At 48.0% G+C, this 24724-nt stretch overlaps 2 protein-coding genes across 9 annotated transcripts in view; both read left to right on the top strand.

The window, feature by feature from the left end:
- The window catches only part of SORT1 (sortilin 1), a 93925-nt gene extending 87281 nt beyond the window's left edge, over positions 1–6644 (top strand). For all 5 annotated transcript variants that reach the window (XM_030935160.1, XM_030935159.1, XM_030935158.1 and 2 more), the window contains 3 exons: positions 1421–1527; positions 1811–1934; positions 2143–6644. In XM_030935160.1, coding sequence (XP_030791020.1) covers positions 1421–1527; positions 1811–1934; positions 2143–2157 — 246 coding nt within the window. In that variant the 3' untranslated portion in view covers positions 2158–6644. The remainder of the gene's footprint in view (positions 1–1420; positions 1528–1810; positions 1935–2142) is intronic.
- A 2166-nt stretch (positions 6645–8810) lies between these two features.
- Positions 8811–24053, top strand: MYBPHL (myosin binding protein H like). 4 transcript variants are annotated; one of them, XM_030936381.1, is made up of 10 exons: positions 8811–8955; positions 9217–9403; positions 18498–18586; positions 19129–19324; positions 19561–19700; positions 19808–19967; positions 20394–20530; positions 21437–21623; positions 22490–22533; positions 23957–24053. In XM_030936381.1, exons 2-9 carry the CDS (start codon positions 9259–9261, stop codon positions 22498–22500), a joined length of 1065 nt encoding a protein of 354 aa, XP_030792241.1. In that variant the 5' UTR covers positions 8811–8955; positions 9217–9258; the 3' UTR covers positions 22501–22533; positions 23957–24053. The 4 variants fall into 4 exon arrangements, with proteins under 4 accessions (XP_030792241.1, XP_030792239.1, XP_030792240.1 ...); XM_030936379.1 differs by having other exon boundaries at positions 9214–9403; XM_030936382.1 differs by having other exon boundaries at positions 8839–8896.
- The last annotated feature ends 671 nt before the right edge of the window (positions 24054–24724 follow it).

The following is a 24724-nucleotide window of genomic DNA, read 5'->3' as shown; positions in this document are numbered from 1 at the left end:
TGGAGTTGTGCATGTGTGAAAGAGAAGAGCACTGGGCAATAGGTGGGGTGGATCTTTGACCAAGTCATGTTAAGTATGTTCAAAAGTGAAAAACTGAGCTATGGTAATGGGCGGGTTTTGATTTAGAAGCAAGTTACCTGTTGGGTGTGGTGGCTCACAGCTGTATAGTCCCAGCACTTTGGGAGGCTGAGTTGGGCAGATCAGTTGAGGCTAGGAGTTTGAGACCAGCTGGGCAACATGGAGAAACTCCCATCTTTACGAAAAAACAAAACAAAAATTAGCCGGATGTGGTGGTACATGCCTGTAGTCCCAGCTACTCAGGAGGCTGAGGCGAGAGAATCGCCCGAGCCTGGGAGGTCAAGGCTTCAGTGAGCCGTGATTATACCACTGCACTCCAGCCTGGGTGACAGAGTGAGATCCTGTCTCGATTTAAAAAAAAAAAAAAAAAAAAAGGTCATGAGGCTGCATCCAAATCTGTAGCACTGAACTACCTGTAGAATTGGAGATGTGTAAAGAGGAAACCTCTTGATAATGAAGCACTAGACCAGCAGCATGACTTCAGATGCTAAACAGCAGGCCTGTTTCCCAATTCATGATAGGGGAGGTCAAGCTGGACCACCTGCAGTTCCTCCTCTCTGCTGTTCTAAGGGATGAAGGACTGACAAGGGGTGGGATTAAGGAGATGATGGGAGAGGAGTGTTTGGGTACATGTATTGGTAAGGGTGCAAGTTCCTCCCTCTGTGCACCCTTGTCCTGGGCTCCTGGTGACTCTCCTCAGAGTGTTCGTGTGTGTGATTGCACAGGACTCCCGCCCACAGGGACACAGCTTGTCCCAGAATCCAGCTCCGCCTCCTCTGGGATACATTGAAAACACACACTCCCTATTTCCCACCCAGAAGCAGGTAGGTCACAGGCAAACAATGATATAATAAGGCTTATTTGTAACAATATATCAAAATTAAGTAAAAAAATAAATCTTGGTGTCATATAATGGCCTGCCTGGTTCTTCTGACACAGCTTCTTCCCAGATAATGACCCTGTTCTCTAGGCATTCGGCCTACTGTTACAGTAGTCTCCCCTTCCTGCTCCACCCTTAAGCCCCAAGACTTGTGAACAGTGGTGCTGTGGAGCAGTCATACTTGATCTAGGCAGTTGCCAAGGCTTCCAGGGTAACTTTGACATTTAAGGCACTGAATTTGAAGGTTCAAGGCAGCTGGAGCTAAGATGACCCTCTGCCAGCTTAATATTCTCCTGGTAACACTGAGATGGTTCATCTTGGGGGGTTGGAAAAGAGCCATCCTTAAGCACATCAGGACTGCAGATCATTCACAAAGAGATGAGGGGAGTGAGTGAGTGCTTTGACCTCAGTCCTAGGATATGCGTGCCTAAAACTTTTGTGTTTGTGTTTTAATTTCTCAAGAATTCCAAGTCAAATTCTGTTCCAATTATCCTGGCCATCGTGGGATTGATGCTGGTCACAGTCATAGCAGGAGTGCTCATTGTGAAGAAATATGTCTGTGGGGGAAGGTAAGGACCACAGAAGTCAATCCAAGGTACTGAGTTCAAGCCAGAAGGCTGGTCTAGGGCATATGGCTGAGTCTACTCTTGGCAAAAACTAGGTACTTGCAGTACTGTTCCTGAAAAATCAGGCCCAAATCTTCTCATGTCTTGCATTTTTCATATGTCAACCATGGACTGTGCTTTCTGTGTCTGATGCATTCCTGAGTGTATAAAACTGAGAAAGTCCACAGTCCTGTAAGAAACGCACCCCTGTGTGCCACCCGAGTGTTAAGGAGGTTTCTGTTCACAGGTTCCTGGTGCATCGATACTCTGTGCTGCAGCAGCATGCAGAGGCCAATGGCATGGATGGTGTGGATGCTTTGGACACAGCCTCCCACACTAATAAAAGTGGTTATCATGACGACTCGGATGAGGTGAGGCTATTTCTTCTTGAATGGTAGTACCACCCCCCGCCCCAAAAAAAATACAAGAAAAAAAAATTTGTCTTCTGTTCATGATCAAGATATGCCAGGGCCAAGGCAACTTAATGACCATAAGATTTGGCAAGCCCAGAAACTAGGTGATTGCTTTTGAAATAAGAGTGTTGTGGTCTGTCGGTAATATGGTGCATGTCTTTTTCAGGACCTCTTGGAATAGCTCTTCAGAGGAGCTGGACCCAGCGTGAATGGTGGAACCACAGTACCTCTTACACTCCCCTGTGGCTCCAAGTTCGGGAAATAAATTTCCCATTGCGAGGGACCCAGCTCTGTTTCTGCTGCTTCCATCAAAGCCAAAAGGACCTACATTAAAGAAATGCAGGGTGGGGGTGGGGAACCCTGAGCACTTTTTTACAATTGGCTCTGAGAAGAAGGGGGACATTTTAAATTCTTTAACTTCTTATTTCTCGTCCTGTCTCTTTGCAAAGTATGGGCTTTTGTTTTTGTTTTTTAAGGGAAATGAAATGGAATTCGAAGGGACCTTTTCACTAACCTCACTTCTGTGTGTTCTGCATGGCGCCTGCCCCAGAGCATCTGCCAACTCCAGCATCAGCTCTCACAGTGTACTTGGTACCATCCCTGGGCTCTGCTGGCGAGACGAAGCAGCTGTAGAGATGAAAACAGGCTGCAGAGGCTGGCACAGCCTGGCCGGCTTTTCTCCATCTGGGGACAGTCCTTCTCCAAGAACACTGCACACCAGCTCCTCACACAGATCCCACTTCCTTTTTTTGTGTTTTTCAGAGACCACAGACCACAGTGATTTTTCTTTTCCCCTGTTTAATTAGGCAATACCCTTGTTAATTGCCCTTTGGCAACTAAGTTAAACATGTGCTTCCCACACAGTAAATCAGGAAAACTTACAGGGCACTATTTTTAACTTGGGGCAGGAAGAAGGGAGCAGCAGAGAATTGACTAGATTTAGCACCTATTAAAACTCTTGCTTCTTCTGAGATCTTTCAAGCTGTGCTTTGTGTGTGTGCCAGTGGATTTACTCAAGGACAGGGTACAGACTTAGCTGGAAGTCTGCCCAGGCTGAATGATCTCTTCCCTAGAGTTGATTGTCGGGTACACAGTGTGGCCCCCCCGAAGACGGAACCTCACAGTCTTCCATGTTCGCTTTTTAACTGTCATGTGGCTCATTGCTGAATCATGTCAATGGCTGCCTGTCTGCTGCTTCTTAGGTTGCTGTTGTACATGGAACCAGGACTAGAGATTTTTTCAGATGTATAGACTTAAAAAATTAGAATTTCATTACCAGGCTCTCCTTCTCACCACTTTTTTTGGCTTCACCAAGTAATTTGTTGATACGAAAATTTTGGAGGAACCAGTTGGAAACACACTTCCAGTCTAGATGATGCTTTGTGTGATACATTGATTTCTTATTTTGAATTGAAAAAAGTTTTCCATTTGATACTTCTCTAAATTAAATAAATTATAGAATGTAGTTGGGTGAATTTTGGGGTGCCCATATAGTAATGGAAAGCTGCAATAATTAGTTTTAATACAGCTTGAATATTTGCTATATAGGAATATAGTATGGAAAGTTTTTGGTCTTACTGTAGCTACTGTGCGGGTCACAGTTTATCCCAGTGATTATGATTGGGACATTCTTTGGTAGATACCATTTGCTACTAGTTTATTTTGTGGCTAGAAAGTCAGTTTTTTTTTTGTTTTTTTTTTTAAGTGCCAAATTAACTTTCGTCAGAATGTGAGCAGATGGCTAAGTTCTCTCCTCCCCAGAATGGATTAACAGCTGCGTGGAAAGTGGGGGAGAGAGTGGATGGAGACTTTTAGAGACATTGAAACTGCAGTAGAATTAAATGAGTCAGGGAGCTTCCGTTAGAAAATAAAGTTAAGGCAGTTGTTGCGAAGATAATTAATATGGTTAGGGCTGGAGTGCACTGGTCTTTTTGCTAATTCATTTTGCATGGTTTTAAAATTAAAAATAATTCCAAAGATACGCCAGCTCGCAAATGAAAGCGTCAGCCTCTGTCCTACCCTCCCTCCTGCCCAAACCACTTTGGTGCCCGTAAAAGAACTGTTTACACCACTTACCTTTCTCCCAGCATGTACTCACTGTGGGTAGATGCACCAATACATGGTAATCCTCTTACTCGTTTTAAGACATAAGAAACTTAATATTCTTCTCTAACCCATATACGATTACCAGTGGAGCTAGCCATTGGTAATGGCTATTATAAGCTCTTCGCTTATAATGATATCTGGGATTTCTGTGGAACTTGGCAAATTTTCAGAGCACCTTCACTCACATAATGTCATTTGAACCTCACATTGTTCTTGGGATGGAGTCAGTTGTTCAGGGTTCCCCTGTGTGTGGTAAGCAGTACTGGCTGGCTGTCTTCAGAACTCCTGGAAATCTTTATGCATTTGAGTACTGACCACTTTGAGCAGGGCAGCCTTCATGTAGATGACTTGCTGTTCTTTATGACAGGGATCAGTGGCATTTGTTTCCGAGCAGTATTTAGCACCTTTTTGCCACCTTGGTGAACAGAAAATTGTATTTTCCTGTCTTTCATGACTGAAAACAAAAGTAATGGGAATTATGTGTTTGCAGAAACTGCCCTTCACCTCATTGAGGGTCACTGCTCAAGAGTGCAGAAGTGGACTCTCCACTGATGAGTCTCCCTCCCCATCCTGGTTTCCACCCCAGGCTGGCTAGCTCCATTGGTTTGAAGACTGACAGCCAGCTAGACTCATTCTCATTATTGGCTAGTTAGCTTTCTTTATCAACCTGCTCACTCACAAATGTATGTCCTCAGCCAGAGAGTAAGACAGCCCAAATCCGTTACAGCTTTAAAAGAAAATAGATTTCTAATTTGCCCTACTCATGTTAGGAACATTATCTTTGAAGGTAAAACATAGTGTATCATTGTGTAAACTCCCAGGCTTGATGTAGCGGAAGAGATCATTTCTGGAGGCTTCAGCAATGGAATTTAGCATTATAAGAGAGATTGAACATACCAGTCCAAAGTGGTCTGAGTTCTTAAATCCAGGTAGGGAACTCACTCTTCTTTCTGCTCTGGGCCTAAGGGGGCATTGGGCTTTAGTGAGACCACAGACCAGGCTGGTCTCTCCTGTAGGCTGTTAATTCAATGGCAACTCTATTTCAAAGAATAAAAGCCTATGGAGAGTTGCGGCAGTTCTGGGGGTGGGCTCAGGAGAGTCTGTAGATCAGCTGTAACTGGAACTTGGAATCGGTGTCTGCCTCTGAATGGACTTCCCACCTCCTCTCTCTTGCTCTGAGGCTTGCCTCTGGGCCTCTCCATGCCCAAGCTACCTTTCATCCCTGACAGGCTGGTAATGTGCTGACCACCTCCAGCTCCTGCCTCGAGTCTGTAAACCAGAGCTGGTTCTCTCATGACCTTCGTCACGATACCAGGATACGGAGAGGAGCCCAGGGCCATCCACACCCACCCTAGGGTAACAGGGCTGGCCTGGCATTAGTCATTATTTAGTTTCCAGGCCAACCATCCAGGTAGAGATTCCCTCTTTCCTTTGAGCAGCGCTCTCAAGAGCCTGTCCACAATGACCTAGAGTGCATCCTGCTCACTGTCAGTGTAGCCCCTCGCCCCTATATTCATCCAGGATACTTGGAACTGCTAAAATAGGAAGGGATTCGGCTTTCAACTTTGCTGCCATCTTCCCTAAAGCAGGAAAATGAACATGGACTTAAATGTCCTTTGAAAAAAACCAAAGTTTTAAGATTTGCTGTGTGATGAAGTGACAGGGAGGGCCAGAGTTAGCAGGTGCCAGACTTTCTGTTCCACCTGCCACGGGTTTGTCCAGCTCAGGTAGCTCTAGGAGCACCATCCTGCCCTAGCAGAGCCCAGGCCTTCCCCTCATGAAGCATCATTGAAATAGCAGGAACATGTTGATTTCTTAGTTAGTTTGCATTACAATAACAAGAGTCAGAAAATTAATTCGAAACAACTTGCAGTATGCATTTCTTCACACCAGTACATTCTTAAATGTACTTGTTTATAAGGAATAACAAACTAATCTGTACCTTTATATATATGTGTGTGTACATATATACATATATAAACTGTATAGTGTACATGGTAATGATTTATTGCTATGCCCCAGATCCTTAATGTAGTTCTCATCCTCCGCATGCCCTCAGCCACAAGTGGGTGACTGACTGTTCCCTGATGATTTGGCCCACCTCCTGTGTTTGGACCTCTAGGGAGGAGGGTTTTGGTTATATTCTCCTTTTCCTCGTGCACAGAAATGCTCAGGGTCCCCATGTGCCTGTTGTTCAACCCTCTCTCTTATTCCCTTTCTGAGCATGTGGTCCTTCCCCAAGCTGTGGGACAGCTGCCTTCCTACGAAAGTGTAAAGCAGTATTAAGATCATTACTGCATGTGCCCTAAAAACCCAAGTTTTCTATTCCCTTGGGACAGAAAATTGCATGTGAGGTGGGATAATCGAGTTTCAGTGACCCACATCAGTTACACATTAAAGCCAGGCCCCATAATAAAATTCCACAAAATGGAAATAAAACTCGAATTTCTTTAGCATTGTGTAAATAAATCTGAATGTGTTTAACTTTGTACTGGTAATTTTCTGTATATTTGGAATATTTGGGTTAAAAATAAAACAGACTGGACTTTGTTACCTAACCTACTGAAATGACTAAGTTACAGTTTGTTAATATGATACTGTTTCCAGTTTTCTAGCTTCAGAATCAGACTCCAGCAATCAGAGAACAGGCCAATTAAAGAGCCAGGACTGGACATTTATAGCATGAAATGTATTCGGTCATCTATGAGGAAAACGGCTCACAAAATGTGAGCCATAAATTACCTAATTTTCTTGCTCTTTGTGCTCATACAGATCTTCCTCCTGTGGGTGTGTGTACGACCAGTGCCTAGAAAGTCTAGGCACCCACCCCACATACCTTCACAGGTTTCAGTTGCTACACTGTTCCTTCTGGACACAGCAACAGATAATTACTCCTTGAATTCTGTGTTCTTTTCAGCAGGTTTGACACCTGGTGGCACTGAGAAGTTCAGCTTTGTAACTTCCCATCTGCCCCTCTTACATTTCTCTTGCTGTTCGTACTGGCCCTTTCTTGTCCATTTCATTTAAGTACCTTGCAAAGCGTTTAAGAGAGGTTCCTAAAATGAATAAATAAATAAATAAATAAATAAATAAATAAATAAATAAATAAATAAATAAAAATATTTTAAAAAAAGAGGTTCCTGCCCACCCGTCTGGAACCATAGCCATCCTACCCTGCTAGCCTGGGGCAATATTCCATGTAATACTCCAGCATCTTGGTCTGAAGATGACAGGGCAAAGCCCTTGTTCCTGAGGCCACCATCTGATGGGAGAGTTTCTACACCAGGACATTATCTAAGGTCGTTGTTTTATTTGAAGGAATTCTATCTAACATGGTATTCTAAGGTTTCCTGCGCCAGAATCACTAGGTTGGTTTTTTTAGGTGCAGATTTCTGGATACCACCCCCAGACCTATTGAATTAGACTTTCTGATGGGCAAAGCTTAGGAACCTGCATCTTCAAGTTGATTATTTACACCTTCGTTCCAACAAAGGGCTAAGATTCAGCCTGGGCCAATTTCCTCACCAAAACATGGGTTACATGTTGTATAAAAGGGGGTGTATTTGGGGTCTCCTGGCTAGGGGACTGTCCACACTTAACAGGGCCTTGGCTGGGTCAGGCAAGAAAAATAGTTCAGGAAGACCTTCAAACTAGTTCTGATATGGCAAAAACCCAGTCTTCTGCCAACCAAACCAGCCCCATAGGCCATCCAAGGCCCCAATAAACAGATTGTCCTGGACCTCAGCCCCTATGCCAGTTACAAAGAGGGTGAGCTGTCACCCCAAGATAACACAGGCTCCTGGGATCTTACCAATTACCCCAAAATTGAGGGCAAAATAAGAAGTCAGTCCATTCATTCAACTGCACCCTTTTTTTTTTTTTTCATGAAAAAAATAACGGGCGAGTAGGGGCTGTGGGAACCCTGTACTTTCCACTCAACTTTGCTGTGACTTTAAAACTGCTCTAAAATTAAAGCATTTTAAAATGCAGAGGGATGCTGGCTTCTGGAGATAAGAAGGTAGGAGTATGACAGGAAAGCGGCAGTGGCCATGGCATGTACAACACGTATAGAAAGATGGTTTGCTAAGTCTGGAAATCCTACTAATGTGACTAGTACCTGCTGTGAGCTGGCTGCTTTCCTATAGATTGTATCCTTTTATCCTCAACACAATCATGGCATCATCCCTTGTTTCACAGGCTGGGACCTGAGACTCTGAGTTGGTGATTTGCCCAGAGTCCCAGCTGGTGAGTGAGTGGTACAGCCATAATTCACACGCAGGTCTTCTGAGCTCGCCTCCCTCTACCACTGCTGCCTCTCCCTTTATTTGTACTTCATCTCATAGGCAAGGCAGCCATTGACAGCTCTCAAAGGGGGAAGTGCTGGCCTGACCTAAAAATAGCTTACATTTATCAAGCACTTAGTCGGGTACACTCTGCTAAGCACTTTACAGAGATTACCTCTTTAATCCTCACAACGACCCTATGGTTATAATTATCTCCATTTTACAGGTGAGGAAACAGACTGAAGAGAGACTGTGATGTGTTGTGAGTCACACAGCTAGTTGGTGACAGAGCCCCAAGTGGTGCCCGGGCAGCCAGTGTGAGTGCAGTCTCCACCTACCACTGCACTGTGCCCGCTGCCCCCTGGGGAGCGGGGGAGGATGGGACAGGCCCTGTAAAGGTCGAGCTGATAAGACTTTACAACTCATTGAATGTGGGAGCAGAGGGAGAAAGAGCAGTTCAGGCATTGCTGTGAGTCAGCTGATCCTGGCCCCCTTCTTTGGGACCTGAATGCCCTGCGGGATGAACTGGAGGTCAGGAGCAGAGATGTCACTCAACCCTCCCGACAGAAATCAGAGGTCCCTTGTGGATGGTCTGTGTTCAAGCTCTCCCTCCTTCCCTGGTGCTGTGGGGGGTGTCATCTCTCTCTCGAGATAACCGGGCCACCTCAGTCCTCCTCCTGGGGCTATTCTTGGCTGCTCTTTGATCCTCCTCTCTCCCCCAACCCCTACTTCAGCCCTTCTGCAGGGCGTAGCTGAGTGGGGGAAGGCCAGCCCAGTTACGTAACCCTGTGGCTGGGACCCGGGAGGCCAGCCTGGGAGCAGGTGCTCAGCCCCTCCCTCATCACCAGCAGTGAAAATCTAGAGCTGGAGCTCAGCCTCTGGGAAGGCCCAGCATGGAGGCAGCCACAGCTCCGGAGGTGGCCGCAGGATCCAAGCTGAAGGTGAAAGAAGTCAGCCCAGCGGATGCTGAACCACCCCAGGCTTCACCTGGACAGGGGGCTGGCAGCCCCACTCCCCAGCTCCTGCCCCCTATAGAAGGTGACCCATGGCGGGTGGGGAGGGTGGCAAGGCCGGGTGGTGGGAGTTGGGGAGGACATTGCCACTTTCCTGATGCCACCTCAGGTTTTTTGCAGAGCTAAAGACTTTAGGGGATTGGTGCTTAGGCTGGAGATCATTTGTGGGAGCCCCCAGCCCCTGTCCTTGATGGAGTCTGACTTGCTGCTCAAATGTCCCTGCTAAGTTTTTGTGTTTTAGCTGAGAAGTCAGTGATGGTGTTGGTGGCACTTTACAGTGACTAAAAATGATCTGTTTATATTTTTACCTTTTAAAAAATTGTCATAAGGACTGGGAGGACCTGATGTACTAATTGGCCAGTCAGGAAGGGACTGAGGGGTGAGAGAGTGTCTGTCTGCGGAAGGAACAGGGAAATCAAAAGCTATGGCAATGGGGAGGCTAAGAGTGGGGCAGCACAGTGACACTCGGCCTCCTGCTGGGCAGTGCCACGGGGTCAGGACCTCCTCCAACCTCCAGCTGCTCCCATGGGAGATCCTGACCCCTCAGAGTCTGAGCTCCACAGAGGTGGAGCTCTCCCGGGAGAAGCATTCGATTTCCCCTTCACGATGGTCTCTGTGCGCCTCTCAGCAAAGAGGCGTTCCCAAGTGAGGAGGTGGTTGGCACGAATTCCAACCCCCAGCTTCCTGCTGCCCATCCCCAAATGCCCTGACTGAGGCCTCTGTAGCTAACCACTTCGTGGCGCTCACCTGGAATTCTTGAGTGAAGAGGATGAAAAGACCACAAACAAGAAACACGTGGACTCCCAGGGCAGGAAGAGTCAGGGGAAAAGATGTACTAGACTTGGAGGCAAAGCTCTAGGCTCAATTCCTAGTGCTGCCTCTAACAGCCCTGTGACCTTGGACAAGTCACTGAACTGCTTAGTTTCCATTTTCGCTCTGTAAAATGGTGATTCGTACATCTACCTATCAGGGTAGTTGAAAGGATTGCTGAGATGATCCAGAGTGCCTTGGAAGAGGTCAAACTAAGACGTAAATAAATGATCAAATATTTCCAAGTGAGAGGTGAAGGCTGCCTTCTGCCTCCATAGGGTTGTGCAGCAGATACTCTCTGCCTCTTATCCATGGGAGAGGCCAGGTTTCCAGAAATTGTTTGAATGTCAAGGGCAGAGAGCTGGCCAAGTTTGTCCCATTGAAGATGGGAGCAGAAGTTAGTGTTAATATATTAAGCTGGGGTGATTGAGGCAGAAAACCAGTTTCTTCCCTTAAAAGGCCCAGAGAATAAGTGACAGGCAGCAGGAGAATGAGAGCCGAGACTGCTGACGCCTTGGCACTCTCTACTGGTCTCCCCAAAACCCCAAGGGAGGGCGTTCATCTCCCCCATGCTTCTCCCCTCTGGCTGCAGCCAGCTCCTGACAGCCCCCAGTCACGGGCCCGCAAATGCAGCCCAAACCCTCTTGTGTGCAGCAGCTCTGTACACTGCAGGCCTCAGGGCCACTAGCACCCAGTGGCTCAACCTAGTGGTATCCTAGAAGTCACTGGCAATAAGAACACCTTTGAATACTTTCCAAAATATATGTGCATCTGCTAACTACCTGGAACAAAGAAGTTCCAAGAGTTCAAATCTTGGCTCTGTTCTGTGGCCCTAAGCAAGTCAATCCACTCCCATTTTCTCATCTGTAAATTGAGGAGTTGAACTAAATCAGGGTCTTAACCTTTTGGTGGATATGGACCCGTAGGAAAATCTAATGACAGCTGTGGACTCTTGCCCCAGGAAAAATACACAAAAAAAACACACAAACCCCCACTAAAGATCCTTCAGGGTGCCATGGGCCTGGACTAGATGACCCCTAAGCCACCTGAGAGCTCCAAAGCCTTTCTTCCTCCTAACTCCTCTTCCTTACAGAGAGCTCTGGGACTGAGTATCACAGTAAGCATGTGAAAACATGGGACTAGAGCAGGCATCAGAAATAGAAATTAATTTGCAAGATCAAAACCAACTGCAAATGGCCAACAATGAGCTTTTAGTTTGGCAAGCCTGCTACGTGGCTAAATAAGCAGGAGTAGGTGGCCGGCATCGGTAAACAGTTCTATGTCTGTCCTCAGCACTACACTGAGCACTGTGTCCTGGAGACAAAGCTTGGCAGGGGCGAGAGGAGAGCTTCCAAAACAGGGAGAGGCTGGGTAACAAGCTGCATCCCTCCCATGGAGAAGGTGAGACCCTGAGGTGGAGGAGGGAGAGCCCATCTGCTGACTTCAGCAACATCGCTCCAACTGACTGTGTGTGCTCTTTCAATCTGAACTGTTCTGTGTCTTCCAGACATGGGAAACTGAATCTCATGCCTAGGAGTGACCTTTCTTCCCGTCCTTCCTTCCATCCTTCCTTTCCTCCTCCTTCCTTCCACAAATATTTAGGTTGTGCCTATGATGTGCCAGGTGCTCATCACAGGTGCCAGAAAATAGAAATCTAACTTCTTCAAAGCCTGGGACCAGAAGTGATTCTCACCATTGCCACTTAGGTCTCATTGGCAAGGACTAGTCTCATGGCCATCCAGCAAAAGGTGGCCGGGTAGGTGCCAGAATTGCAGAAATGAACAAAATAGGTAAAAATAACTGCCCTTATGGAAGTTATATTCTCGCAGAGAGAGCTAGATAATAAATAAACAAGTAAAATATCTAATATGTCAGATGGTGCGAAATACTATGCCAAAACTAATGCAGGGACGGGGATAACACATGCTGCGGGTAGGAAGCATGCAGGCTTCCTGCTTCAAATGGAATATTCAGTGAGGGCCTCACTAATAAGGTGACATTTGAGCAGCAACTTAAAGGACGTGAGAAAGCAATGCATGCAGATATTTGGGGGAATATTTCCCACGCAGACAGAACAACTGCAAAGGCTCAGAGGCAGGAGTGTGCTTTATGGGTTGGGGCAATTGTGGCTGTAGCACAGGGAGGGAGACAGTGGCAGTATTTCAGTCTGAGAGGTAGCGGGGTCGCTGTGAAGACTTTGGTTTGTCTACGAGACAGAGGGACAGCCAGTGCAGGGACTGGGAGTAAGGACTGACAGGACCAACTGTAGATTTTAAGGATTTTTCCAGCTGGCCATGTTAAGAATAGACCGTAGGTGGGCCTTAGACACTAGCAAGATCAACAACTGGGAATGAGAATGAGGGAGAAGGTAGGGAGGTTTTAGAAGGGGAAGGTGTGCAATAGTCACCCAGGAGAATGGGAGACCGAGTGAACTTGGGAAGTCTAGTAGAATTGCCAGGGTCCACTTGGAGGTGGTGGTCACTATTAATGGCCCTCAAGTTAAACTCCACATAATTTTGTATTTTCCCCTAGTCCTGTTACTCTGTGCAGATACAGGCACTGAGTGGGTGGGAAGTTTATTTAGCCAGGGTTAGGTATTGCCAGGAGAGTGTAATGAGGTCAAAGAGGACTCAGGGATTTGAGTGAGTGCAAGAGAGAGAGTATAATAATGACCGTGTAATCTAAGTTGGGTGGTGAAGAAAGTGCTGACATGAAAGGGGTGCTAGGTAGTGAGAGGGTGGTAGGACAATGGATCACAGATCTCAGTGGTGCCAAAGAATTGCTGGTGTTGGAGCATTAGAGGAAGTGAGCTAAAGGGATAAAGATTATATTAGTTAGGTATACTAGTGAATGAAACAAATTGGTCTCAGGAATGACAGACATCTATTTCTCACTACTGTAAGAACTGAAAACAACTGTATTCTGCAGATAGTTCTCCTCCATGTGGTAATTCAGGGACCCAGGCCTCTTTCATCTTGGGGCTCTGCCATTCCTTAGGGCCCCGTGATCATTTGCATACAGCTAGCAGAAGGAGAAAATAGAAATCTAACTTCTTCAAAGCCTGGGACCAGAAGTGATTCTCACCATTGCCACTTAGGTCTCATTGGCAAGAACTAGTTTCATGGTCATCCAGCAAAAGGTGGCCGGGTAGCCACTTCTCAGAGATAGCTACACTACAGAAGGGGTAACATACATTTTGTTAGACAGTTAGCCATCTCTGTTATAGAGGTGGTGATGAGACAGTGGGATGCTTGTAATTCTGATCATAGAAGGATTGTAGCTCTTGGTCTAGAAAACAGCCACAGGGGCCGGGCACGGTGGCTCAAGCCTGTAATCCCAGCACTTTGGGAGGCCGAGACGGGCGGATCACGAGGTCAGGAGATCGAGACCATCCTGGCTAACACGGTGAAATCCCGTCTCTACTAAAAAAATACAAAAAACTAGCCGGGCGAGGGGCCGGGCGCGGTGGCTCAAGCCTGTAATCCCAGCACTTTGGGAGGCTGAGACGGGTGGATCACGAGGTCAGGAGATCGAGACCATCCTGGCTAACATGGTGAAACCCCGTCTCTACTAAAAATACAAAAAACTAGCCGGGCGAGGTGGCGGGCGCCTGTAGTCCCAGCTACTCGGGAGGCTGAGGCAGGAGAATGGCGTGAACCCGGGAGGCGGAGCTTGCAGTGAGCCGAGATTGCGCCACTGCACTCCAGTCTGGGCTACAGAGCGAGACTCCGCCTCAAAAAAAAAAAAAAAAATAACTAGCCAGGCGAAGTGGCGGGCGCCTGTAGTCCCAGCTACTCGGGAGGCTGAGGCAGGAGAATGGCGTAAACCCGGGAGGCGGAGCTTGCAGTGAGCTGAGATCCGGCCACTGCACTCCAGCCTGGGCGACAGAGCGAGACTCCGTCTCAAAAAAAAAAAAAAAGAAAAAGAAAAAGAAAATAGCCACAGGGACCAGTGGCTGAATTAGGAGAGGACAAAGTTATTGGAGGAGTGGTGGGCTGGATGTGAGAGACCCTACAGGGACTGGAAACATGGGTATTGGGACCAGCAGGAATTATGCCTGGAGCAGTATTGGAGAGACAGTGAGCCAGGGCTAAAACCATCAAGCACTAGGGGGATGACTGTAACACAGGGACGGGGTGGTGGAGTCTTTTCCTCAAAGAAGTGTTGCCTGTTCCTATGTCCTTTTATTTTTTCTGACCTTAGTTTCATGGTCTTCAAGAAAGTGACACTCTTGCCCCACTCCTTTCCCATTGCACCCCTGGAGACAGGTTTCTGAGTAGACCAAGGCCACATCCTAGGCATCTGGTAATGTTTCTCTAAGAAATCCTGGTACTTCTTGGATTTCTGGAAACCTCTGGATAGTTTCAAAGCCGTAGCTAGCCTCCTGCATTCACCCTCTTTTGGTGATCCTTCACCCACATAGGCACGTGTGTATGCAGGCTCTCTCACACACACACTCTCATACACACACACACCATTCACACACACGTGAACACACCCATACACACATTCATGCATGTACACAAACACACACATTCACGCACATACATTCACACACACATACATACGCCCTCATACAAACACACACACACACACACCCTCTCCACTTCTCCAGTGCTTCCGTCTTGATTCTTGTCTCTCCAGGTCATAGTTAGTAACATTGGTCTGAACTATACAGCCCCTAGGGAGCCACTGGAGAAAGACCGATCCCATAAAAGGGAATTATGAGAGGATAGGAACAATTATAGAATAGCAAACCAGGCGTAAACTTTAGCAGGATAAAAGTAGGGTAGGTATTAGGAGGAATTTTCTAATCAGAACTCAAGATCTTTGGACTTGAAGTAGTTTTCTCTTTTCTTTTCTTTTTTTTTTTTCTTTTTGAGATGAAGTTTTGCTCTTGTTGCCCAGGCTGGAGTGCAATGGTGTGACCTTGGCTCACTGCAACCTCTGCCTACTGGGTTCAAGTGATTCTCCTGCCTCAGTCTCCCAAGTAGCTGAGATTACAGGCGTCCGCCACCACGGCCGGCTAATTTTTGTATATTTAGTGCAGACGGGGTTTCACTATGTTGACCAGGCTAGTCTTGAACTTCTGACCTCAGGTGATCCACCTTCCTCAGCCTCCCAAAGTGCTGGGATTACAGGTGTAAGCCACTGTGCCTGGACTAAAGTAGTCTTCTCTAAGAATCTTTGAGAAAGAATTAGACGGCATTCTGTCTGAGAGAAATGTCATACTGAGAGCAGCCCCGCTCAGAACCAAAGGCCCTTAAAGGACTTTTCAAGATGCCTTTTCTCTAAGACCCTATGAAGGGAGAAAACCAAACTGTGGCTCTCACAGACCTGCTCTTAGAAAACCTAGGCTCTTAAAGGCTGTAGGCTTTGGTTCACATCCCTCCTGGCATCTGAGGAGGAGAAAGACCTTGGGCATCAGGGAAAGCCATGCCTCCCCAAGGTCAGTACAATTTACACCTCGCTTGACTGCAGATGTGTGAAAAGAGATGCCTCAAATGAGCCCGGCATTCACATTCTTAGCAAAGAGTCAGATTGTGCCCGGGTTGGGTTGGGAGGCGATTGGAGAGCATGCTGCTGACCTGCTGACCGGGCGTCTGAAGCTGTCACACTGTCTCCTGCCACCTCTGCACGTAGTCAGCTGTGTGAGCCTCAAGCCCATCCTCTGCCCTCCCACAGGGAGCTGGGAGCCTGCTGGGAGCAGAGGCCTCACCTGCTCATCCTCGGAGTCCATTCTAGAGACTTAAGTTTCGTCATCTTGTCAGGAAACCCACTGATAAGCAGAGAACCAGCAATGGAGCGGTCCAGGACGGGAGAGACCACCGTCCTCGCGGGCAGCCTCCTTCCTTGCTCTCTCTGCCCAGCTGGGATCCTCTCTAGATCTCAAGGGCCAGTCTGCTCCTCTTCCCTTAACTCCCCCACCTTAGCTTATGTTCCACATAAACCCGTTTCTTTCATTTTTCGCTTTAGTTCAGATGTAAGAATGCTAACATTTTCCAAGGTGTTTTTCTAAGAAACACTAGGTAGAAACACATACATCAGCTCACAGCTACCCATGACAGCCCATTCCCTACCTGAGGTCTCGGCAGGGCGGGGCGCAGCGGGCACTTCTGCCAGGTGTGAAGGCCTGGGTTCCTCTCCCTGCCTCAACCCTTTGCAGTTCTTGGGTGTGTCTAGCCCCTGCTTTCCCTCTGGGCCTCCTCCCTCCAGGGGCAGGCCACTGTCTGAGCCCTGACTGGTGCTCAGTGCTGGGTGGACACTGGCGGGCAGGACACAGCTGGTGCTCTGAGAATGGGTCCTGCAGACACACAATCTTAGATGGGGAGGCAGGAGTCTCAGGTGCCAGGCACATCGTCACCGCTGGCCGGGAGGTCTCCAGAATACCGGCTTCTTTCTCGGAGCCCTCTTCCTCCCAGCTTCCTTGTTCTGGTGCTTACAGCCCCTTCCCAACGCCATCATTCTGTAGGCAGGCAGCACAGGGACAGCAGAGCCACCTTCTCTCCAGTAAATGTCGGAAGGGTTATTTCCTCCCCCAACAGTGGGGAACCAAGCCCAACAAGATGAGGTTTTGACCCGCCTTTCCAAGTACGGCCCTCTTTTTCAAAACACCCTTAAGTCATATCCACCCGTTTTCAACTCCTTGGTTGCTTGCCAAGATGGCCACAGGAGAGGAGCCCATCACACAAATGCTGCTTCTGTTCTTCATGCCCCGCCCCTCCCAAGCCACCAGAGCCCAGCCGAGGGCAGCCACAGCAGGGTCGCTCAGCCGCCTGGGGCTGCTGCATCTGTGCTGAGGCAGTCAAGCCCTGAGCAGGGCAGGGAGGACGAGCACGCTGACCCGTCAAGTCCTCTCATCATGTATTCCTGAGGTGCAGTCTAAGACAGGCACAGCCCAGGTGAAAACATAAGCCACACAGCACAAAAGGAAACTGCAGAAATCAAACGGACCGTGTGCACTGTACATTGCTATTGATCTTCATTTGCAAAAGTCTCGAGACCTTGAGATTATCATGGGGAGACTCTGGGAGTGAAGTTCTCTGGACAATGCTCGCCAATTGAGCTGGAGGAAGGACACAGTAGAAGCTCTGTTTCAGTTGCGTCACTTACATGTTTGTGTTGTGTAGTGTACATATTTAAACAGTTCATCTATAAGTAAACAGACATATGTCATAGTGAATGCTCAGGGAAGTATTTTCACAGAAGTGTGCATTATCAAAGAGTTTGGAATCCACTGTCAAGCAGTCATGCTGTTTGCCACAGGAATGTGCCAGGGGTGAAGTTCTTCCAACTGCCAAGAATGAACTGTGGCGGGAATCCTGGGTTGTTGGGAACTGAAGCACTATCACATTCTACTAAAGATAACATCAGCCAGGCGACTGCCTGTACCTGAGAAAGGAAGAGATAGCAGCCAGGAAAAGGCCAGAAAATGGTATCCGTCTCAGCCAGGCCCCCGAGGGAATCCAGGTAGAATATTTGTGCTTTGGCAGCCGAGACAGTGTGAGGCATCCCAGGAGGAGAGAAATGACACCTGGTTATTCTCCAAACCTACACTCAGCACTTTTCCAAGCCTCTCCTGTCTTCATCCTGGAAGCTCAAACACATCATCTAATCTCCACTTCTCACTGGGGCAGGCCTGGGAGATCAAGGGGAAATGACCGGTGGACCTCATCTGTCCCAGAATCTGTAAAAAATGATCCTCTGCAAACTGGAAGAAGCCTGGGAGCAGAATGGCCATGCAGAGGAACGGACCCAGACATGCGCTCCCTCTGCAGTGACATCAGTGTTGTCTCCGTGGGCGGCTGGGGAGGCCAGGGTGTTGACTCTGCCTGCAGAATGGAGAGCATTCTCCTCAGACTCAGACTTAACTGGGAGGTCAGGATTGACATGGAAAGTGGCCTTGACAAAAGGAATGGTATTAAGGACAAATGTAGAAAAGGGTGGAAAGGCAAACCACACAGACTAGCCTGGTCTGTACATAAACAGAAAAATAAAAATGCCTCCATCAGGATGGAATGCCTCCAGATGATGGAAAGTCAGCATTTGAGAGTTACAAATTAGCGGAACTGTCAGACTCGCGCTCCAGTGTTCTTTCTGCTGAGACTTTAACGTTCCCAGGGTGTTCCGTAAGCCAAGCCCTCATCCCCAGATCCCAGCAGGATGATGGGAGCACTCTTCCCCTTCCTTCTAAGAAAGGCTTAATTTGGTGACTGATTCCTGGGCCACCCACCCACAGCAGGCAGCTGGAGGCAGGATTTACTTTCTCTGAGTATCCATCTCCTATTTTCTCTCTTTCCATCACTCAGAGCACCCCAAGATCTGGCTACCTCGGGCCCTGAGGCAGACCTACATCCGGAAGGTTGGGGACACAGTGAACCTACTAATCCCATTCCAGGTGATCACGCGAGAACCATACTGGGTCCATGTCTGGGGCCAGCCCAGGCTTTGGATTTGGAAACAGATGCCAAGAGTCCTGCTAGCAGAGGGGCAATCTTCCCAGTCTTGGATAGAAGGGGTCACATCACCAGAAGTCTGAGGCCAAATGACCTCTGCACTCCTGAGGGTGGGTTTGGATAGGACTGGATGTGCACCCATGAGGTGGTGTGAGGTTAATCCATACCATTCAATCTGCAGAGGCCACGGAACTTGCAGTTAGAAGGGTTCTTGGCAGTTTGAGTGGCTATTCATTTGGGTCACAGCTGCCCCGGGTGTTCATGACCTAAGCTCTCAGAGGTTGAAGCCATCCCTCTTTCCCAAGATCCTTAGGTTGTTGCTGAAAGGAGGAGGCCCCCGGGAGGGTCAACCAACTTCTAACTCAAGGAATGTGCAGCTCCAAGTCAAGCCTCCCTGTGGACCTGGGATGGTGGGACCCCTACAGCAGCAGGAAGAGTCAGGAAGCCTCTCAGGGCTGCTCAAAGCATTACCCTCATTCCTCAGGGCAAGCCCAAACCTCAAGCCATCTGGACACATGATGGCTGTGCCTTGGACACCAGCCGTGTGAGTGTGCGGAATGGGGAACGAGACTCTATCCTCTTCATCCGAGAAGCCCAACGTGCTGATTCAGGTCGCTACCAACTCCGTGTGCAGCTGGGCGGGCTGGAGGCCACTGCCACCATTGACATCCTGGTGATTGGTACGGCAGGGAGGGGGGGTGTGGGAGATGGGGGTCCTCAGGAACTCCCTCTCCAGGCTGAAGAGGAGCCAGCTCAGAGAACTGAGGAAGCTGGGACAAGGCCCCCATGTTGTGTCTGGGACACAGGGTGGGCACAGGAAGGGTAGCTGAGCAGGAAAAGGGGCTGGGGCACTCCTGAAGTGACTTCAATGCATGTGGGCTGTGCCGCGCCCACTGCCATGGCTTTGCCCTTTCAGAGAGGCCAGGCCCTCCTCAGAGTATTAAGCTGGTGGACGTTTGGGGCTTCAACGCTACCCTGGAATGGACACCTCCTCAAGATACGGGGAATACAACACTCCTGGGATACACGGTGCAGAAGGCTGACACAAAATCCGGGGTGAGGCCAGCTGGGAAGGAAGGAGGGTGGAAGAGGGCATGCTGGGACAGGCCTCTGGTAGTTCCACATGGGGTGGCTGATTTCTGGCATCATGTTCGGCCCCGCAGCTGTGGTTCACGGTGCTGGAGCACTATCACCGCACCAGCTGCATCATCTCCGACCTCATCATCGGCAACTCCTATGCCTTCCGTGTCTTTGCTGAAAACCAATGCGGACTCAGTGAAACAGCCCCCATCACCACGGACCTCGCCCACATCCAGAAAGCAGGTAAGGGAGGCACGGGGACCATGAGCTGGGAAGACTTAAGGATAGGCCGGGTGCAGTGACTCACACCTGTAATTCCAGCACTTTGGGAGACCAAGGCAGGCAGATCACTTGAGGTCAGGAGTTCGAGACCATCCTGGCCAACATGGTGAAACCTCGTCTCTACTAAAAATACAAAAATTAGCCAGGCACGGTGGCACACTCCTGTAATCCCAGCTACTCAGGAGGCTGAGGCAGGAGAATTGCTTGAATTCGGGAGGTGGAGGTTGCAGTGAGCCGAGATAGAGCCACTACACTCCAGCCTGGGCAACAGAGTAAAACTCCATCTAAAAAAAAAAAAAGAAAGAAAGAAAGAAAAGGCTAAGGATAACGAGTCGATGAGGACTGGGATCTCAGAAGCTACATCCCAGCCCCTCTTGGTGCCCTCAGCTACTGTTTACAAGACCAAGGGGTTTGCCCAACGAGATTTCTCTGAAGCCCCAAAATTTACCCAGCCTCTGGCCGACTGCACTACAGTCACCGGCTATAACACCCAGCTCTTCTGCTGTGTCCGTGCCTCTCCCCGGGTGAGTGGGGGCTCTGGGGGGCGCTGTGCTGAGCTGCTTTCTGTTCCTGCCTCTCCTAATGTAAGCTGAGTTGCAGAGCATTGTAACATAACATCTGTTACCATCACCACCATTTGCCTCTTCAACAGCGCGGTATTTAGGAACAGTTGGGGTGCTTGGAGTCCAAGACAGACTAATGAGAATGACATTTCCTTTTGAGTGTTTGTTTCTCATATATGAAAATGTTGCTTACTGACCTGCTGGCAATTAGGCATGCGCTTCAAGTTGTGTCTCTGGTAGGAGTGACAGAGTCCTGGTGGTTTCTCCTTCCCTTCCGTAACTCATCCCATCAGGGCCGTGCACACACAAGCTGCCTAGAGTTCAGCCTTTGGCCACAATCCTGAACAAGGCTCTCTATTTACAATCTAGTCATCATGCTCCACACACACCATAAAACACCAGTAATAACCTGTATCAAGAACCTTTTGGGTTTTGAGTCTGGGCCAGACTACATGGAGATAACATCTCAGAAGGGGGATATCAAGAGCCCACTCTAGAAGCTACTCTCTAACCAGAGGCAACTCACAAGTCAGCAGTGGGAACAGAATACAAATGGTTCACAACAGGTGAGCCTGATGCTCAGTGCTTCTGATCCTGAGAGCACGGTACAGAAGTTCGCAGTTTTCTTCCAGTCAGAAATATTGGCGAAGAAAGTGAAGTTTCAGGCGCTATTTTCAACCAAGAGAAGGAGCTTGGGCGACTACTGAAGGTACTGGAAGGGGAAACCCTTCCCACAACATAAGGAACAGGGAGCCTTCCAGAAAGCCATTATCTCTTTGTAGACAGAGTCCCAGAAACTGAGCACAGAAAGACTATTTGTTCTTACCCCCGCCCCTCCTTGCTGCCTCCCTCATCTTTGTCTTTCAGCCCAAGATCATCTGGCTGAAGAACAAGATGGATATCCAAGGCAACCCTAAGTACAGAGCCCTGACTCACCTGGGAATCTGCTCCCTAGAGATCCGCAAGCCTGGTCCCTTTGATGGAGGCATCTATACCTGCAAGGCGGTGAACCCCCTAGGGGAGGCATCTGTAGACTGTCGGGTGGATGTGAAAGGTAAGGGCAAGAGGAGAACTAGTGCCTTAGGTTGCCAGTCACCTCCTCTCTCCACCGGTGGAAGAGTCAGGAGCCAGAGACGCAAGCCTAGGTGGAGAAGGGGCTCCTCTGTTGGACCCTCTCATCGTTGTCATCATCAGGATGTCTTGGAGGAGACATTTTAATTATCTACGATCTCATTTCTCTCCATCACAATTCAATAATATAGGAAGAATTGTTATTTCCATTTTGCAAAAGAGAAGATGAAAGTACGGGGGGGAAATGGTTTGCCCATGATTTCCGGTGTCAGTTAGTTGACCACCTGGCACTGGTGGAAAGAGCCCAGGTCTCCCGGTCCTCACTCAGCTCATTTTTCTTTATGCTGTGCAATCTTCTGACTCAGCCTAGGAAAGCTGCAGCTGTTTGTCGGGCTTTATTTCACTTTCCCCTCTGGTTTGTTTACAGGTAATATTGCATATCCTCTCTACTTCCTTAAAGTATTTAATCACTTATCTATACCTGTCACCTTGTTCAGATCTCCATCATTGTGTTTAACATACTGTTTTATAATTTTCTGTTTGTAGATGTTTCCCTATTAAATTATAAGCATTTTGAGGGCAGGGACAGTGTCTTATTTGCCTTTGTCCCCACAGTGTCTAGCCCAGTTTCTGACACATAGTAGGCACTCTAAATGTTTGTTGCGTGAATCGAGAATGAATGAGCCCTTACATGTCCTGTTCTTCTCTATGTATAGACTACCTAATTAGCACCATTGACTCCCAAAAACCTGAAATAGAATATTTCTATTTCTAATGCTAATGCTCTGAAAGAAGGTTTCTCAGAGATTTCTGAGATGTTAACACTGATAAATGTCCAAATTATTGCAGTTCCTAATTGAAGACACCTAAGAAGACGTGGTACTCTGACAAAGGTAAGTAAAGAGAGGCAAGATGTGTCAGTGGATTAGTTCCTGTTTATGGCTAGTGTTGTTGAGTCAGGGACAGAGGTGCATTCCTGAGCCTTCCATTCATATACTCACTGGTGACCACTTTTGTTGTAACCATTTTTTTTTTTTTGGGAGGGGGTGAGGTCTTGCTCTGTTGCCCAGGCTGGAGTGCAGTGGCACCATCTCAGCTCACTGCAACCTCTGCCTCCTGGGTTCAAATGATTCTTGTGCTTCAGTCTCCTGAGTAGCTGGGATTACAGGTGCGTGCCACCATGCCCAGCTATTTTTTTTTTTTTTTAGTAGAGACGGGATTTCACCATGTTAGCCAGGATGGTCTCAATCTCCTGACTCATGATCCACCCGCCTTGGCCTCCCAAAGTGCTGAGATTACAGACATGAGCCACTGTGCTCGACCTGTTTTTAAAAGCGAATACCGTCACCGTCATCCCTGTGGAGAGAATGTATACTAGATGCAGTCTGCTTTTGTCATATCCTCTCTCCGTCTGAACTTCTCAAGTTGATGGTAGAAATAAAACCTAATGGTCCTCTGAAGAAGAGTGACAGCATCCACCTAATCATAAGGAGGTTCTGTGGGAGGCAGCTGGGCAGGTATTGTAGGAAAAGATGTCAAGGGAACTATTCGGAGTGCAGGAACCCACAAGAGTCACAGCACCTTATGCCTGTGGGGTACATAAGGACAGGGGAGGCTGCTCCTGCTGACTGAGTAAACACCTCAGGATCATAAGCATGGTAAAAAATTGATTAATATGTTTGTTTGTTTTTTTACTTGGAAGCTTATGGATTCCTTCCCTTCCAAGAGAAGAAAATCCTCCTTCTCATTTATGTCAATTATAATTTAACCTTTAGGTGTGCGGTCCCAAGCAGCACATTATTGGCAAAAGGCAGCTCAGCTCATCATTTAGAACTTGACAGCTCCTTTAGATTTTCTGTCATTCACAGTAGGTATGTTGTGTACAAATTGATGCATAAGGTGAAAAAGAAGCTTGAGAAAGAACTAAAGAGAACAAGTTCCCAGTGTCCTCTCTGACTTGTAGCTGCTGGCTGATGGAAATTGGAAATGAATTTGATCCCATAAGACATTTATTTAAGGCTCTCACTGGTATGTAGCAAATGAAAGCCCAAAGGGATGCATTACAAGTGCAGACTTCTCAGGAAAGCGCTCTCCGACAGTCGGCTTGCAGAGGCAGCTCTCCCTCTCTCCCCTCCCTCTCTGTGTTAATGATACTTGTGTTCGTGTTAGTTGCCCCTTTCCCTCTCTCACAGCCAGTGCCCAGCAATGAAGTGAATTCATGGCACAGGAGCCAGGGTCCGTGAGAATGGTGCCCTCAGCAGCCTGGTGTCCTCTGGCCATTTGCTGTCACGGCTACAAAGTGCTCTCTCTTTTCAGTGCCTGCAGGAAGCCCACCAGTGGTGAGACTGTGTCAAGGAGCTTCGGCACCATGTCTGGTTTGGATTCGTCTAAATAAATGTGTGGCTCCCCAGTGCCTAAATGTTCCTGTATTTGAGACTTTCTATGAAACATATGGAAAGTTGCCATCCTTTAGCCATGCTGTAAGGAATCACAGGGCCTTAAGGCTCCCCTTTCTCTTCCCATATCCACATTCTCTTCCACAGAGGTTTTTAATGCTGTTCTTTTCCCTAGACATCTATGACACAACTGAATTCAACTCTCCACAGTACTAAGTGCTGGAAAGAGATGCCGAAGGTGACTTGCTCTCTGCCTCTATGGGCTTTCCAATTTAAGTTGGGATAACAGGACACACATCTACCAAAAAGAGGCAAACAGCAGAACACAAGTATGAACATAGCTAATTATAGGTAGAGCCCCAAGACCTGAGGGCTGGAATGATACTCAAGAAATTGGAGGGCTGGGCACTGTGGCTCATACCTGTAATCCTAGAACTTTGGGAGGCTGAGGCCGATGAATCACTTGAGGTCAGGAGTTCGAGACCAGCCCGGCCAACATGGTGAAACCCCATCTCTATAAAAATACAAAAATTAGGCCGGACGCAGTGGCTCACGCCTGTAATCCCAGCACTTTGGGAGGCCGAGGCGGATGGATCACGAGGTCAGGAGATCGAGACCATCCTGGCTAACACGGTGAAACCCCCTCTTTACTAAAAATAGAGAAAAAACTAGCCGGGCGTGGTGGCAG

The sequence above is a fragment of the Rhinopithecus roxellana genome, chromosome 8, assembly GCF_007565055.1.
Source record: "Rhinopithecus roxellana isolate Shanxi Qingling chromosome 8, ASM756505v1, whole genome shotgun sequence".
NCBI classification, from domain to species: domain Eukaryota; kingdom Metazoa; phylum Chordata; class Mammalia; order Primates; family Cercopithecidae; genus Rhinopithecus; species Rhinopithecus roxellana.
This window is presented reverse-complemented; position numbering and strand designations above follow the sequence as displayed.